The 16,640-nt window shown below is 40.3% G+C and overlaps 2 protein-coding genes across 2 annotated transcripts; both read right to left on the reverse strand.

The window, feature by feature from the left end:
* Positions 1 to 1,188: 1,188 nt before the first annotated feature.
* LOC148583151 (uncharacterized) lies at positions 1,189 to 5,240 on the reverse strand. Its single transcript, XM_088511586.1, has 5 exons — positions 4,775 to 5,240; positions 4,185 to 4,591; positions 2,337 to 3,758; positions 1,998 to 2,008; positions 1,189 to 1,912 (listed from the first exon to the last, which is right to left on the reverse strand). The coding sequence occupies exons 1-5, from the start codon at positions 5,238 to 5,240 to the stop codon at positions 1,189 to 1,191; spliced, it is 3,030 nt and encodes a 1,009-aa protein (XP_088367712.1).
* A 6,504-nt stretch (positions 5,241 to 11,744) lies between these two features.
* Positions 11,745 to 13,590, reverse strand: LOC132165954 (cytochrome P450 71AU50). Its single transcript, XM_059576670.2, has 2 exons — positions 12,546 to 13,590; positions 11,745 to 12,468 (listed from the first exon to the last, which is right to left on the reverse strand). The coding sequence occupies exons 1-2, from the start codon at positions 13,437 to 13,439 to the stop codon at positions 11,854 to 11,856; spliced, it is 1,509 nt and encodes a 502-aa protein (XP_059432653.2). The 5' UTR covers positions 13,440 to 13,590; the 3' UTR covers positions 11,745 to 11,853.
* Between the last annotated feature and the right edge of the window lie 3,050 nt (positions 13,591 to 16,640).

Below are 16,640 nucleotides of genomic sequence, written 5' to 3' on the forward strand. Positions count from 1 at the left end.
AGCCATGGGGTGGTTCGGCCACCCTATTTTCCCATAGGGGGTGGCCAGCCACCCCCAAGGGCTGAGGCCAAACCCCAAAAAAAAAAAAAATTGGGTTTGGCCCTAGGGGGTGGCCGAACCACCCCCTATAAAGCCATGGGGGTGGCTTTGACCACCCCCAAGGGCCGGTTGGGGGTGGTCGAAGCCACTCCCAAGGTCTAGCTGGGGGTCGCTGAAGCCCCACCTAAGGGCTGAGTTGGGGCAGGTTTGGCCCTAGGGGGTGGTTCAGCCACCCCCTAGGGCCAACCTTCCCTTGGGGGTGGCTTCGGCCACCCCCTAGGTTGAGTTGGGGTGGCTGAACCACCCCATGTTTTTTAATAATTTATTCTTTTATTTTTTTTAATTTTTTTTTATATTTATTTTATTATAGAAAGACATTTTTACTTTTATTCATCTTCTTCATTGGATACTAGATACTCATCCAAACAGTCTCAAAGCAAGTTTGTGGTTTAAGCATGTAAATTTGTTCACAAAAGAAAACTTGAAATCTAACGACATTATGTGGCAGATTTATTTATAAAAATAAAAAGTCCATACAACTTCTTGATGAATTAATAATAATAATAATAATAATAATAATAATAATAATAATAATTAAATAAACCAATGATAGAGGCATAACCTGCTTTAAAGATCCCCGTTTTTTTTTTTCTTAATTGACGACGGGAAATAATGAGAGGGATCCTCTCCACTCTTGATCCGAAGAAGTAAATATGGTTTAATAAGAGGGATAAAGTAGCTTAATGTTTTGGATGAGCATATTGTTGACAAAGATAAGAACACTTGCAAGTCTTGTGTTTGCAATTTCCCTGCAAATCTTGTGTATGCAATTGCTTGCATGGAGAGAGAGCCTTAGGAACATTCCAATCCCTGCAAACCCTCAAGAAGCTTTCACCTATGCAAACATGGCCATACACATACATCAATTAGCTGGTTTACAAAAGAATAGAATTAATCTACTGAAAATATATATAGTACTTGTACCTTGCTGAAAAGAAAGGAAAACCATGAAGAGGATCAAAAGTGGTATAAAGAGCTTCATGTTGATTATGTGCAAATTTTTTTTTATTTTTTTTTAATTTTTTTTGAATAAAATCTGATCTCATTCAAAAATTCTGAAAATAGTACAAAACATCTAGAGTCAAAACTCTAAATATCAAGAGCACGAGGCTCTAAAACTCCAAGAGACGATTGCTCTAAGAGAACAATATGTTGAACAATATCAGGGACTTCTTCCATCCAGATTCTAGAAACCCCTGTAATCCCTGCTGCCCGCGCCAAACCATGAGCTGCTTCATTTGCTTCTCTTTTAATATGCTCCGCCCTCCAGCTCCTAAATCCCGCCATTATAACATGGATATCTTCAATCACTTGACCGAATTTGCACCAATGATCTCTCCCTACAATAGCTTGGATCACTGTTTTTGAATCCCCTTCCAAAATAATATTTTGGAAGCCTAGATCTCTACCAAATTCCAATGCACACCTGGCTCCCATCGCTTCTGCTACGGTAGGGTCTGGACTGCCCTCTAGACACAGGCAAGATGCTGCACATACATTCCCCATATAATCCCTGATTATGATACCAACTCCCACCCCCCTCACATCCGATTTCACAGCCACATCCCAATTACATTTGTACGTGTCCATAGAAGGAGCTTTCCACCTCACATATGCTTCAGACGCGGGAGCTGGACTCACATCTGTTTCCTCTTGTTGCACCGAAGTCTGTTCCCACATCTTCCACAATTGCATTGCTCCCTTAGCCAGCGCACTAGGATGTTGAAATTGCTCACCGTGAACAACTGCATTTCTTCTCTTCCAAATCTCACGGGTTGTCATCGCAAAAATGCCCATCACCTCCGAGTTGCACCTGGAAGGAAAAAATCAAATATTCCCAGGAAATTCTCCTCCAAGCAGACACTTTTCTGTAAAATTCGTTCACTGACACTCCATACGTCTTGAGCCGCTGGACAATGCCACAAGATATGTGCAGTACTTTCAATGGCTCTACTATAGAAAATGCAATTAGCTTCCTTCAATACCCCCTTATTTTTTAGATTTTCTTTTGTAGGGAGAATATTATTACACGCCCTCCACATGAACACCTTTATGGCATTGGGTACTCTCAGCTCCCATATTTGTTTCCAGACATCTTGGAAGCCCGACCTTGTAGAGCATTCACCTCTATTTCCGGCGTTTCTCTCCAACTCCAGGTAATAAGCACTTCTGACCGAGAATTCACCAGTGCTTGTGAAATTCTAGATCAGTTTGTCTTGTCTACTATATCTGCTTACCGGGAGTCCACCAATCAGGTTTGCTTCAGCATCCCAAAAAATTTCTCGGATAAGGGGCACATTCCACCGTGAAGATGTTGTTTCAATTAACTCACAGACCTTTGCTCTTGGAGATAGCTTTCGACAAGGTGACTGAACAGTGAAAGAAGATGGATTTGGAATCCATTTATCTCCCCAGATTGAAATATTTTTTCCATCTCCGACTCGCCAAATTAGACCTACAAACAGTAATTCTCTACCTGCAAGAATACTTTTCCAAGCTAGTGAAGGTCGACTCCCCACTTTTGCCTCCCACAAATTGCCTGATGGAAAATATTTGGCCTTAATAATTTTTGAAGGCAAACTGTCAGGCTGTTGTAGTAACCTCCAACTTTGTTTTGCTAGGAGAGCTTTGTTGAAAGCATGAAGATCCCGAAAACCCAATCCCCCTTGAGTTTTTGCATGTCCCATTTTTTCCCAACTCATCCAGTGTATTTTCTTCTCATTCTCTTTTTGCCCCCACCTGAATTTTTGCATAAGGCCATTTATTTCATTACAAAGTGTTTTGGGGAGTAAAAAAATACTCATGCTATACGTGGGGATAGCTTGAATCACTGCTTTTAAGAGTATCTCTTTTCCAGCTAGTGAGAGTAATTTTGCCTTCCAATCTGTCACCTTTGCCCTTACTCTTTCTGTTAAATTATGGAATTCTCTAACTCGAGACTTACTGACAAGAGCTGGGAGCCCCAGGTATTTGTCATACCTTTGTGTAGCAGGAACTCCGGATAAGCGAAGAATGAGATCTTTCACCTCTCGCCTGGTATTACGGCTGAAAAAAATGGATGTTTTATACCTATTCAGCCGTTGGCCAGATGCTTGTTCATACCTCTCCAAAATCATTGACAACCGCTGCCAATCTTGTGCCGTGGCCTTACAAAACAAAAGGCTATCATCCGCAAAAAATAAATGGTTGAGCCGCAGGCCCTTTGGTGAGGTTGGGACTCCTCGGAGACTTCCAGAAAGTTCAGCCTTTAAGAGTTGGGAGCTCAATGCCTCAGCACATAAAATAAACAAATACGGTGAGAGTGGGTCCCCTTGACGGATCCCCCTAGTTGGTTGAATGCTCCCTTCCGGAATTCCATTAATAATAACGGAATATCTCACTGTGGATATACACTTCATTATTAGTCCAATCCATCTAGCTCCAAACCCCATTTTTTCCATAACCGCCTCCAAAAACTGCCACTCCAGTCGGTCATAAGCCTTACTCATATCCAATTTTAAGGCCATGTATCCCACTTTGCCCCACATCCGTGAATGCATGGAGTGCAAAGTTTCATAAGCTGCCAGCACGTTATCCGAGATTAGTCTTCCCGGGATAAACGCACTTTGGTTTTGGGAAATAATTTCAGGCAAGATTACCTTCAATCTGTTTGCCAAAGTCTTTGAGACAATTTTATACAAAACGTTACAAAGACTAATAGGCCGAAAATCTAAGACCTTTGAAGGATTAGGTTTTTTTGGTATCAATGCAATATGGGTAAAATTCACTTCAGCATTAAGGTTACTTGAAGTAAAAATTTTTTTAACTACATTGCATACCTCCTCTCCAATGGTGGTCCAATTGTCATGATAGAAACACGCTAGCAGACCATTCGGGCCCGGCGCTTTTTGGGATCCCATTTGGGAAATAGCACAAGTGATTTCATCCACCGATAGTTCTCAGATCAGCTGCTCGTTCATGCTAGGTGTAACTTTTTTCTCCATCCCATTTAAACACTCCCCAATTCCACATGGATTGGATGTTGAAAAAATATTATGGAAATAATCAATAAACGCCTTTGAAATTTCATCAGAATTTGTACATACAACTCCATCTTCATTTTCCACACGTACAATACGATTTGCTTGGCGTCTTTGTTTTACACTAGCATGAAAAAATTTTGAATTTTTATCACCCTTTTTGAGCCAATGTTCTTTAGCCCTTTGCCTCCACTGCATGTCTTCCCTTTCTATAAGATCATTGACCTCCTGCTGCAGCCGAATTATTTCTTCCCCATCAGGTTGAGTTTCTGACATTTGCAAAATCTTCAACTGTTCTGTTTTTTCTTGGATTAGGTGATCAGCTTGCCCTCTTTCTTTGACTTGCCATTGTTTAATCACCTTTTTGCTCCTGTCCAGCTTTTTTGACAAAGATTGCCACGGATTGGATCCTATCATTTTCTCCCGCCATACCTTTTGGATGACTTTTTGGTGGTTAGGTGATTTTCCCCATCCTGCTACATACAAAAAATTCTTCATATGTTTACTTGGGCCACGCCGAAAATTCTGCAGCTGTACTAGTAATGGTGCATGGTCAAAACTTCGATTCGCCATCACCTCCACCCCATACTCCTTATATAAATCCATCCAAGCATGATTCGCAACAGCTCAATCCAATCGTTCCATGATGAAATTACCATCCTCTCTTTTGTTGCTCCATGTAAATTTAGGTCCCGAGAAACCCAAATCGTAGAGTTGACAATTCTCCAAAGTTTGTTGAAAGGCATGTAACTGTCTCCGAGGCCGTTTATTAGCTCCATACTTTTCCTCATCAAACAAAATTTCATTAAAATCTCCTACACACATCCATGCATTAAGGGATAATGTATGTAGGTGTGTTAGGAGATCCCATGACTCTTTCCTTTTCGCCACTTCGGGATGTCCATAGAACCCAGTAAGAGTCCATGAATGCAACCCACCCTCACCCTTTATTATGGCATTTATATGCCTTCGGCTGTAATTTTGTATTTCTACATCTACAGCATTATTCCAAAAGAGCGCTAGACCGCCACTCCTTCCCACACTGTCTACAACAAAAACACTTCCAAAACCCAACTGAATCTTCACATGTTCCACCTTCAGGGCTTTTAGTTTGGTTTCCATAAGAAAAACCAAACTGGGCTTCTTTTCCTTTACCATACGGCAAAGGTCCCGAACTGTTCGGAGGTTCCCAAGCCCCCGACAGTTCCAACTTAGTATACTCATGGCTCTGGGCGGGGCTGAGCATCAGCCACCGCCGAATATAAGCTCTTTGGCTTATCTCCTGACATAGTCTTTTTGCTTTTTTTCCCTTCTTTGTTTTTCTTTTCTGCCTCATCAGTAACATCGGCCTGCCGTTTCCCAAGCTTCACAAATCTCCCCGCATCAACAGGTTCCTCAGTTTGCAATTCTCGGGCCTTCTTTTTCCAACTCCTCAAAGAGCCTATTTTCCTTCCCATTGGGCCTGTATCTTGGAAAGCACTAGGCCCATCGCATGCCTTACTTGAAATAATCCCAAACTCCTCACCCAAGGATGTGGCTAGCTGAGTATACATCCCATTTAATTTCTGCACCTCACAGCTGTTCTGCTTGTTTTTCTCCCCCACGCCATCTGTCTCGCAGCCAGATTCTCCCATAAAATCATCATTCTTTCCTTTCTGAGAAATTCCAGAGATACTCCCCATACTCGGCGTGTTAATCTGAACCTTGCTCACAACTGATTTTTGCGCCACGCATCCATTCACCACATTATTCTCCTCCACTTGAGCTGTCCAGCAGTCTTCTCCCATAAATTCCACATTCTTTCCTTTCTGGGAGTTTCTAGAATTACTCGTCACCCCCTCTTTTACGCCACCAATTGAATGCCTACCCATATTTCTCATAAGAGAAGCAGATTCCCCGCCTGATGATCCGCCCATTGCAGCATCTGTTCTGTTTTTGGAATGTAAAGAGTTTCCGACATTCTCGCCCCTTGTTTCTTCCCTTGATGGAGGACCGTTACTTTCCGAATGTGGACTCCACGCCGGCCGGAAAGTTGCAGCTCCCGTCGCCGATGATGTGCCATGGAATTTCTCATTGTCATAGAAGAATCCTTCATCATCGTAACGCCCCTTTCTTTGCTCCGTTCGTCTCTGAGGTGAGCCCGCCCGCATCCATATTCCATATTCCTTTCCAGTGGATTTTCCATGCTTCCATCTCAGTTCTTCATTCACACAGCCCCCTACACCATGCTGAATTACACCACACTGAAAGCAAAACTTAGGGACTTTTTCATACTGGAAAGGAATCCATAGTGTTTTGTTTTTCAGTTTGAGAATCCGTCCTCTCGGTAAAGGTTTGAATACATTTAAGTGATGCTAGTTATGCAGCAAAGCAACCCTTTATATAATATAATACTCAGAAATGAGGAAGATATATATGGTTCTTCCCAAAAAAGGAAAAGAAAATGAGGGTCGGATAAACTAAAAAAAATGAAATTGAGGGTTTGTCTCAATTATGATCGGCTTTACATGGAATGAGAGGGAATTTGAAAATTTTACCATAATGATTGATGACGTAAAATAAGCTAAAAGGTAGAAACATGCTTTGTACCTACCCATAATCAAGGGGAGCCTCAAAATGTTCGTCAAATTCTTTTTAAAATATTTTTATGACTTTTTTTATACCCTATTTATTTATCTATTTAGTTAGAATGGTGGGTGGATATCAAAGCAACCCAGGATTGGAACATTGAAAAGCTACAAAGAAAGTCATGCGATATTTGCAATGAGCCTTGGGCTACAATTTGACGTACAGTACACTGACTATTTGGAATTGATTGGGTATTCATATTTAGATTTTGCTGAATGTGTAGATAATAGAAAGTATACTTTAGGATATCTTTTTCTTTTTTCTGAAGGGCCGATATCTTGGAGAAGCAACAAGCAGACTATTGTTGCTACATTTACCTTAGAGGCAGAATTTATTGCATGCTATGAAGCCACTACGAGACCAATCAAGGTCTTCTGCGATAATTGTGCAGCCATTTTCTTTTTCTAAGAATAATAAAAATGGAAGCATAACTAAGCATATCGATATTATGTACCTTCGTGTGAGATAGAACATCAAAAGACATGAAGTGTCTATTGAGCATATAAGTACAGAATTGATAGTTGCGGATCTTCTGATTAAAGGTTCATCGGTAAAGCTATTTAAAAATCATGTGGAACATATGCGACTCATTAATTCATTTTGGTTCTTAGCTTCTTTCTAATTATTCTATAGACATAAAGTTACTGTTTATAAAGTTTTGTGCACATTTATTGCTTTTATCCATATAGATAAAATTAAATTGGATTTGAATGACTTGGAAAGTTTATTCATAAAGTTTGATTGCCCATAAAGTAGTCATTTAGGGAGTATTATATATTGTAATGCATGAAAGGGATGACTTATTATATGATGGTTTTACCGTCATGATTCATGTGTACTATTCTTTATGTGAGTGGGAGGATTTAATGAATAATTGGAATAAATAAAGTTATGACTATACTAAAGAACCAAACACCATAAGGAATTCATATGTCATAAGGGCCAAGTGGGAGAATGTAAGAAATTCTAATTAAGGTATGGCCCATGGCCCCATATGCCACATGTATGTATTGTGATTTAAATTAAACATAATTATGTTGTTAGGTGATTTATTCCAAATAAGGAATAATTTGTTGAATCAAATATTTAGAATTGATTTTTATTATAATTCTTATGATTAAATAGGCATAGGTAAAAATCTTTCTTTCTTTGTTACACAGTTTTGTTTCTAATTCGCTTATGGAAACATGATTGGAGATACTTTGGAATCCTAATTTTTGCCGCATATTATAGCATGATAATTATTTCATATGTTAACATTATCGGTATTGGTTAGCTGGATACGCAATTCACCCAAAATTCAATAACCATGTCTAAGGCATTGTAGATTAGCCGTGTATCGCCCACCGGTAGGGCTGGCAATTTTGACACGACCCGCGAACCCGACACGAAGTTAATAGGTATTGGGTTTGAGCTTTTCGGGTTCGGGTCTTAATCGGGTTTACCCGATTAAGACACTATTAAATTCGTGTTTGGCGGGTCTGTCGGGTCTGGCGGGTCAACCGGGTCTGGCGGGTCTCGGGTGACCCGCCAAACCCATTTAATTTAATTTAATTTTTTTTTTAAAACAAAAAAAACCTATGTCTAAGTTCTAACTAAGTTAACCCTAACATTTACTGACTCACTTACGGCTTCATTTCACTCTTTACTTCACGACTTCACAGCCTTTACTTCACTGGCCTATTCCTTGTTTTTCCGTTACTTTTTCTATGTGGGTCTATATATTAAAACATTATCTTTTAAATCATTATTTATATATTAAAACATTCTTTTTTAAAACTTCTTATTCTTCTTGGATGGTTAGGATAAATCTAACTAGTCCTTTGGCCTAAGAGATCCCTTTATTAAATTATTTTTTCCAATTTTGATTAAGGTTTTTTTTAACGGGTCGGGTCGTGTTACTTGTTTAGCGCACGAGTCGTGTCGGGTCGTGTCTACCCGATATGACCTGGTTATGCTAAATGGGTTAAGCGGGTCATGTCGGGTTATTCGGATATTTTTCGTGTTATAATTGTGTCAGACCCGCTAACCCGTTTAGCTAAATAGGTCGTGTTCGTGTTTCGGGTAATTGAGTCATAGATCTTAACGGGTCCTAATCGGGTCTACCCAATTACCCGTTTTGCCAGCCCTACCCACCAGTTGTCATTGCATAGCCATCGACAACCGGCAGTGATTTAGTATTTCTCTACCAACGTCGGTTCGGTTGCCAGGCAAAATATAAAATCTAAATTGGTTTTCGAATCAAACCAATAAGAGAGAAAAGGAGAAAACTCCTTAACCACCAACTTAAACTAGTTTCTGTCACACTCTTTCACGCATTCGGCGTATATCATTACTCTTTTCTTTATTTATTTGATGTTCTAATTAGTGTTTTAATTCTCTTTGATTTTAATTTTTTTTTAATTTTTAATTTTTTTTTGTTTAAATGCTGGCAAAAACCTCATGGTTGTGTCAGATTCTCGTTTTTATTTGGGAAAACTTTAGTAAGCCCCCCCAAACTTTCAGCCGATTTGACAAACACCCCCTATACTTCAAAATCTCTCACTTTACTCCCTGAACTTTCAATTTCTATCATTTCCCCCCCCCCTCTCCCCCTCTGTTAGTTTTCACTGTTAAACTAACATTTTGTGCCTACTATACCTTCAACCAAAACTACATTGTTTTGGGCTGGGTGGGTGTTGTAGTTTTAGAGCACAAAACGGTGTAGTTTTAGGGTGAGGGTATAATGGGCGCGAAAAGTCAAACAATTTGACTTTAACGTTGAAAACTAAAATAAGGGTTCAAAGTGAGGGCGAACCAAAGTTCAGGGGGTCTAAGTGAGAGTTTTGATAGTTTAGAGGATGTTTGTCAAATTGGCTGAAAGTTCGAAGAGGCTTACTGAAGTTTCCTGTTTTTATTTTTTTTATTTTATTAAAGAAGTTTCACATTTTACGAGAAAGCTTTAAAAAATGAAAATGAGTTAGGCCACAAATTTAATAATAACCATATTAATTAAATAAGAAGTAAATAATCTTCTTCTAAGGCATGGACCATGGCTGAAGCTCAAAAGAAGGAAATTTTGGTTTATTTTATAAATAAGTTTAAAAACTTTTTATCCAAATTCAATTAGTTTAATAAAAAAAAGGGGAAACTTCAGAAAACCCCCCTGAAGTTTCAGCCGATTTGAAATACCCCCCTCTGAATTTTCAAAACTCTCACTTAGACCCCCTGAACTTCCATTTTCTCTCACTTTGGACCATTTTAACGTTAAAGTCAAATAATTTGACTTTTTAATACCCATTTTACCCTCCCCAAAACTACGTCGTTTTGTGTCCTAAAACTATAACACCTACCCAGCCCAAAACGACGTCGTTTTAGGCATTAATTTTTTTTTTTTTTAAAAAAAAAGAAAAGCAAAATTAAAAAATTAAAAAAATTAATCGGGGTGGCTGAAGGCCAAAATGGGGTGGCCGGACCACCCCATTTTTGGCCAAGGGGGTGGTTGAGCCACCCCCTTGTCGGTCAACCACCCCCTTGTCGGTCTGGGGTGGCCGGACCACCTCCTTGGCCATGGTGTGGTCCGGCCACCCCCAAAATGCAAAAAAAAAAAAAAAAGGGGGGGGGGGGGGATCAGGTGCATTTGGGGGTGGCCGGACCACCCCCAAGGGGCTGGGGGTGGTTTCGGCCACCCCATACGGCCGGTATGGGGTGGCCGAAACCACCCCAGCCCCTTGGGAGTGGTTCGGCCACCCCCAAAAGCACCCGATCCCCCCTTTTTTTCTTTTATTTTTTTGGCCAAGGGGGTGGCCGGATCACCCCCTTGGCCATGGGCGTGGTTCGACCACCCCCAGATCGGCCAGGGGGTGGCTCCAGCCACCCCGATTATTTTTTTTTTAATTTTGCTTTTTTTTAAAAAAAAAAAAAAAAATTAATGCCTAAAACGATGTTGTTTTGGGCTGAGTAGGTGTTGTAGTGTTGAAGCCCAAAACGGTGTAGTTTTTGAGTCCAAAACGACGTAGTTTTGGTTGAGGGTAAAACGGCGTAGTTTTGGTTGAGGGTAAAATAGGTATAAAAAGTTAAAAGAGTGAAAAGTGAGAGAAAACAGAAGTTTAAGGGGTCTAAGTGAGAGCTTTGAAAATTCAAGGGAGTATTTCAAATAGACTGAAACTTCAGGGGGGTTTTATGAAGTTTCTCCTAAAAAAAATCAAGTCACTCTCCCACCTAAAACTAGAGGGAGAGGGAGAGAGAGAGAGAGAGAGAGAAAAGAAAGGGAGAGAGTGAGCTTGAAATAATAAGATCTGGAGAGAGTGGGGCCCAAACCCGAATATCTCCGTTGAATAATTTGGTTGATTCCAACCATACAAGGATCCAATTGTACAGCCTCTCCTAATTACGTGACGTGTCAATAAATTAGAGACTTAAAATGACGTCTGGCCGTCCATTTGCGAGCACACGCTTGTGACACACACATGGTAGAAAAACTGGTCCACAGGGTAGGAGAGTTGTCGGCATCTTCTACGATCTTATCTCCATACCCATGGGCCCCTGCCTGAGAGTTGTCGGGATCAATGCAATTGCCAAAAAAAGGTATGAAACTGTGAAAAGTGTTTTCCAATTAGTCCATAAAAATGAGATATATTCTTTGGACATGTAATTTTATAAATTGGGTTTGGATAAACGACGAAAAACTTGTTCACAGAACCACAGGGAGGGTAGGAGAGTTGTCGGCATCTTCTACAATCTTATCTCCATAGCCATTGGCCCCTCCTGATTTCAGGATAAGAGAGTTGTCGGGATAGGAGAGTTGTCGGCATCTTCTACAATCTTATCTCCATAGCCATTGGCCCCTCCTGATTTCAGGATAAGAGAGTTGTCGGGATCCTAATTTCTCAATCTAGAAGGGAGATACATGTCAAACATGCCTGATAGTTAAGCAATTGAACCGATTATATATATATATATAAAAGAGAAACACAATCCTCAAATTGGGTTCTATAAAACACAATGTTCCACTCATCATAAAGAGAATGCAGCATAAAATTACCAAAGACAAGTTTACTACAAATCCGGGCATTGTACGGCTCTTATTAGGCATGAAAACAAGAAAGAAAGAAAAGACTAATTTAATTCATTTGTGTAGGCGATAAGTAGGAATTGCAAGTAGAGGCTTTGCTCTTGGAGTTGTAAGACCAAACTCCTCTGTCATGTCCAACTCATTTGGCTGCATCTTATCAGGAAGCTCCCAATCAAAGCAATGTACAAGTTGTGCCACCACTAGCCGAACCACAGTGAGACCCAATTGCATCCCCGGGCACGCTCTTCTGCCGGAGCCAAATGGGATAAGTTGGAAGTCCTGTCCCCGGACGTCTATATTACTTCCGACAAACCTTTCTGGGAAGAACTTCTCTGCATCACTCCAAACACTTGGGTCTCGCCCAATTGCCCATACGTTTATCATCACTCTGGATTTTCGGGGTATGTGGAAACCGTTGATCGTGCAATCCTCCGTGGCCTCGTGAGGTAGCAACAACGGTGCTACTGGATGTAGCCTGAAGGTTTCCTTCAAGACCATGTCCAAGTACTCCAAGCTATCCAAGTCTGATTCTTCTACCATCCGCTCCAACCCCACCACATCTTCCAACTCCTTTTGAACTTTCTTCATTACCCGAGGATGCTTCATTAGTTCTGAGAGTGCCCACTCGATTGCCGTTGCTGAAGTGTCCATTGATCCTGCAAGCATGTCCTGCAACAAAATGACTGTCAGCAAAATTACTACTCTGTTTGAAACAATACATGCATGCCAATTGTATGAATAATTACCAGCATGATGGCTTTGATATTGGAGCGTTCAATACGGTACTCAGATTCTTGAGATCCCATGAACCTCAACATGACATCAACGAAGTCCTTGGTCTTATTTTCGTCCTTGGATTGGACATGCTCATCGATGATCTTCTCCCAAAAGTCATCATAGATCTTACTTATAGCCTTCATCCGTCGTGTCAGCCCCTGCAGGTCAAGCGCTCCAATGTAAGGAATATAATCACCAATATTGGGAGTTGCTAATAGTTGCATGCCTTCTTGGATTGCACCCTTGAATCCCCTCTCACCAAGATCCTTGTCCATGTACTTCTTCCCAAACACCATACGGCAACTCATATCTGCGCTGAGAGATGAAACCTTGGCACTCAGATCAACAGAAGCACAATCACGAGCAGCCTCTTGAATAAACTTTATCAGAAGGCCGAGCTCTTGTTTTCTCATGGGTTTGAAAGAATTGATTTTATGACTGCTAAGCAATTCGAGGGTGCACATCTTCCGCATGTTGCGCCAATAAGAGCCGTATGGAGAAAAACCCAAGTTCTTTTGCTCATACGTGATGTGCTTTGCGGCCTCAAGATCCGGTCTACTAGCAAACACCGAGTCATGTGCTTTAAGAAACTGCTCAGCAACCTGAGGCGACGAGACAACAATGGCAGGCACCAAGCCTAGACGCAAGTAGATGATAGGGCCATGTTTTTGGGCTAGTCGATGCAGATCGCGATGAGGTAATTCCCCCAACAAATGAAGGCTCCCAAATATAGGGAACCCTCTTGGACCCGGAGGTAGTTTCTTCTTGTTGCTGCTGCTTTTCCATGCCCATTCTAGCAGGAGATAAGCAATTAGCATCACCAGTACTGCGGCTATGGTCCATGTCCAAGCCATGGTGGGCATTAAGGCTGAGCTCTCTGGTGTCTAGCAGGCAGGCTCTGCTGAGTATTTATCCATGACATGGAAATTGCAGACGAAAGCACGTGCCAACTGTCGCTAGATTCAACGTCTTTAGGAGGCTGCTAAATGGATGGGAAGTGATTGAGAACACACAGAATTTTTTTTTTTTTTTTTTTTTTGAATATTTTAATGCAAAAAAAAAAAAAAAAAAAATTTGCCCGCGTGCGATTTTACTTCACCCTAAATGGATTGGCAAAAATCCAAAGGCGGCTTAGAATATTCTCGATAGAGGAGTTAAATTGTACTTTATCTAAAATGGCTAAAAATGCTACATGTAGCGGCACTTTTTTCTTGAGCCATTTCATTTTTTTATTGTTTCTTTCTCATGTTTTTTCTTTTCCCAAAATTTTCTCCCATTATTTCTCTTCCACATTTCTCTTTTTTCAAAATTTTCTCTTACTATTTCTCTGTCTACATTTATTTTTTGCCAAAAACTGAAAAATATGATATTTAGGAAAAATACAATCATTACAAAAAAAAAAAAAAAAGTACAAAATTTTCCTTCAAACTGGGTTAGAAGAATTTTCTTCAACCTAGTCTATAAAAGTGACATGTGTCCATTTTTTTAATAACATATGAGATGCATATGAGTTTTTAATAAAATATATTCCAACTTTGTCCTTACTATTAAAAAGACATGTGCATCTTACATGTTCAAGGGACACATGTCACTTTTATAGACTAGGTTGAAGGAAATTTCTCCAACCCAGTTTGAAGGAAAACTTTGTCATAAAAAAATAAAAAAATAAAAAATATTTAAATGATATAGATACAAATATAACTAATCGAATCTAGGAGGCATTTAAAAATTCATTGACCAAAGAACTAATGGTATAAAGGACGATCACACTGTTATTAGTGTGGTCATCACCACACCAGATCATGTAGATTTTACAAGAAAGTAAAATTACTTCCTGTGGAGGTAGCAGGTCAAGAGTGGTAACTCTTGACCGAGAGTTGTATTGGGACTCTATAGAGTCCCATGAGAATGCAGATTTATTATTCTATTTTTCACGTGAAATCTTTGTTTAAGTTTTCTCTTGGTTTTTCTGCATTCTAAACACTCTTATTCTCCACCGGATTTCCACCCTAACGGGAGAAATCTTTTCTGAAGAATTTACAAAGATCCTATATTTAGGAATCCTACAGTGGTATCAGAGCACAGTAATATGGAAGAACAAGAGAAGATTAAAGAACCAAAAGAAACAATTGAAGATCCTCAACAACTTTTGTCTGACATTTATCAGACAATTCACAGACAAGTCATCGGTTTAGCCTCTTCTGTGGCTTTCTAAAATTTGCATCAATCATTGCAAAAGCCAGAGGAAAAACCCCTTATAATCACAGTCGGTGGATTACATTATACAAGTAATATTGGTGCTTTAAGGACAACGTATTTTTTAGAACAAAAATATTGGAAGAAATTTCTCAGTCTTCCTTTACATGATTCTGAGAAAATTTTTCCCCAAAAAATTACTCCTGAAGTTTCTGATAATGCCTCTCCATCTGTGAATTTTGCTTTGGGAAACTGTGAGAAAAAAGAAGAAAATTCATGTGTGTCTTCATCTGATGATTTCTTCACATATCTTGCTCCGTGGGAAGAAGAAGATCCAGAAGAAGACCCAGAAGAAAATCCAGAAGCCAAAAACTCAAAACACCAAGCAGAGGAAGAAAATTCGAAAAAGGGAGGATATCTGGAGGAAGAAGACGACGGATTGAGGAAAATTGTAAATTCCCCAACCTCAGATGACGCCGTTTCACAAACTGAGGAAGCCCCTGCATCAAACGACGTCGTCCAGCAGCCTCAGGTAACCCCTTTCAGTTTCTTTTCAAACGACGCCATTCTGGATAACCAGAACGACGCCGTTTCGCGTCTCCTCAAACAGGCGCCTTTCAGCGCCTGTTATCAAGACGACGCTGTTCTAGAAAATAGAAACGTCGCTGTTTCAGAACCGGATCGGGTCAACCGACCCGCTCCACGTCTTTTGGAGCACGCCCGAAAGACTGCACTCGACCCACTTCGCGCAACCGTTTCGCTCTGGCCCAAAGTGGAAATACATGGCTCGAAAGTCCTTGTTGCGAGCCCAAGCCCAGATCAAGAAAAATGAGAAACCTGTGAACACTGATGCCCGACTCGATGTGACCTGACCCCCTGAATCTCGACTCGTTGCGTCACAATTCGACCCACTGAAGCCCAACCCGCCTATCCGCCCATATCCAAAATCCGACCTGGGATTTAACCCGCGTTTCAACCCGCGGTTCAGGCAATCTGGTTTCAGCAGACCCGATTCAGGTAACCCGGTTTCAGCAGACCCCCCCGGTTTAGGGGAATTTCAGCAATTTCAACCATTCTGGCTCGTTTCGGCCCCGATTTCGTCCATTCAAAAATTATTGGAAAGCTGATTCGAAGGGCTACAATTCTACAGGTTCTATTTATAATAATTTTAATAATTTTCAGCATAATAATCCTAGAAATAATTGGGAAAAAGGTGAGACTTCTAATCAAAGCCATCGAAGTTTGCATCGGAGGTTTATCCGACACTGCTGGTTGGCTCCAAGTCAACACAAGGAGGTTGCATTCACTGTTCCAGATTTGGCTACAGAGGAGATCTCATCTGATAGGCGCCTAAGGGGTCCACATCCTTTACATATTGTTAGGACCATTGAGCAGAACCCCAGGGTCCCGTGGCCTACTGGCATGCACCGCTACACTCCTCCGAGGACGGGTGAACGGGTCAGTCCACCAAATCCATCTCTTGACTATTATAGGGGACATCTAAACAAATATAAGGCGTGTCTGACTCATCTTGAAGATTATTGAGCTGAAGTTGTTATTATTATTTATTGTTCTTATTTTTAATTTTACAGACAATACTAGTTTGTAATAATAATTAGAATCACAGACAAATTATTTAGCTTGTAATAATTAGTATAGTTATTCAGACAATTGTAAAAATTGTATTGAAAAATAATAAATATTATTATCATTATTATTGTGTTATTAAATTTACTTTCTAACAATGGCTATTAAAAGTAGCATTGATTCCTCTAGACTGGAGAGTCTTAATGGAATGGATTTTAGAATGTAGAAATGAGACATAACTTATGTACTCACACATGACAAAACACAGTATACCCTTACAT

This window comes from Corylus avellana, chromosome 11 (assembly GCF_965113065.1).
Source record: "Corylus avellana chromosome 11, dhCorAvel1.hap1.2, whole genome shotgun sequence".
Lineage (NCBI taxonomy): Eukaryota > Viridiplantae > Streptophyta > Magnoliopsida > Fagales > Betulaceae > Corylus > Corylus avellana.

Coding starts and splice junctions, on each gene's coding strand:
- LOC148583151 (XM_088511586.1), bottom strand. CDS start 5,240: ATGGAAACCAAACTAAAAGCCCTGAAGGTGGAACATGTGAAGATTCAG. Junction 4,592..4,774: donor GAGCAACAAAAGAGAGGATG/GTAATTTCATCA, acceptor TGTATGTAGCAG/GATGGGGAAAATCACCTAAC. Junction 3,759..4,184: donor TGGAAAATGAAGATGGAGTT/GTATGTACAAAT, acceptor ATTGTCTCAAAG/ACTTTGGCAAACAGATTGAA.
- LOC132165954 (XM_059576670.2), bottom strand. CDS start 13,439: ATGCCCACCATGGCTTGGACATGGACCATAGCCGCAGTACTGGTGATG. Junction 12,469..12,545: donor ATATCAAAGCCATCATGCTG/GTAATTATTCAT, acceptor ATTTTGTTGCAG/GACATGCTTGCAGGATCAAT.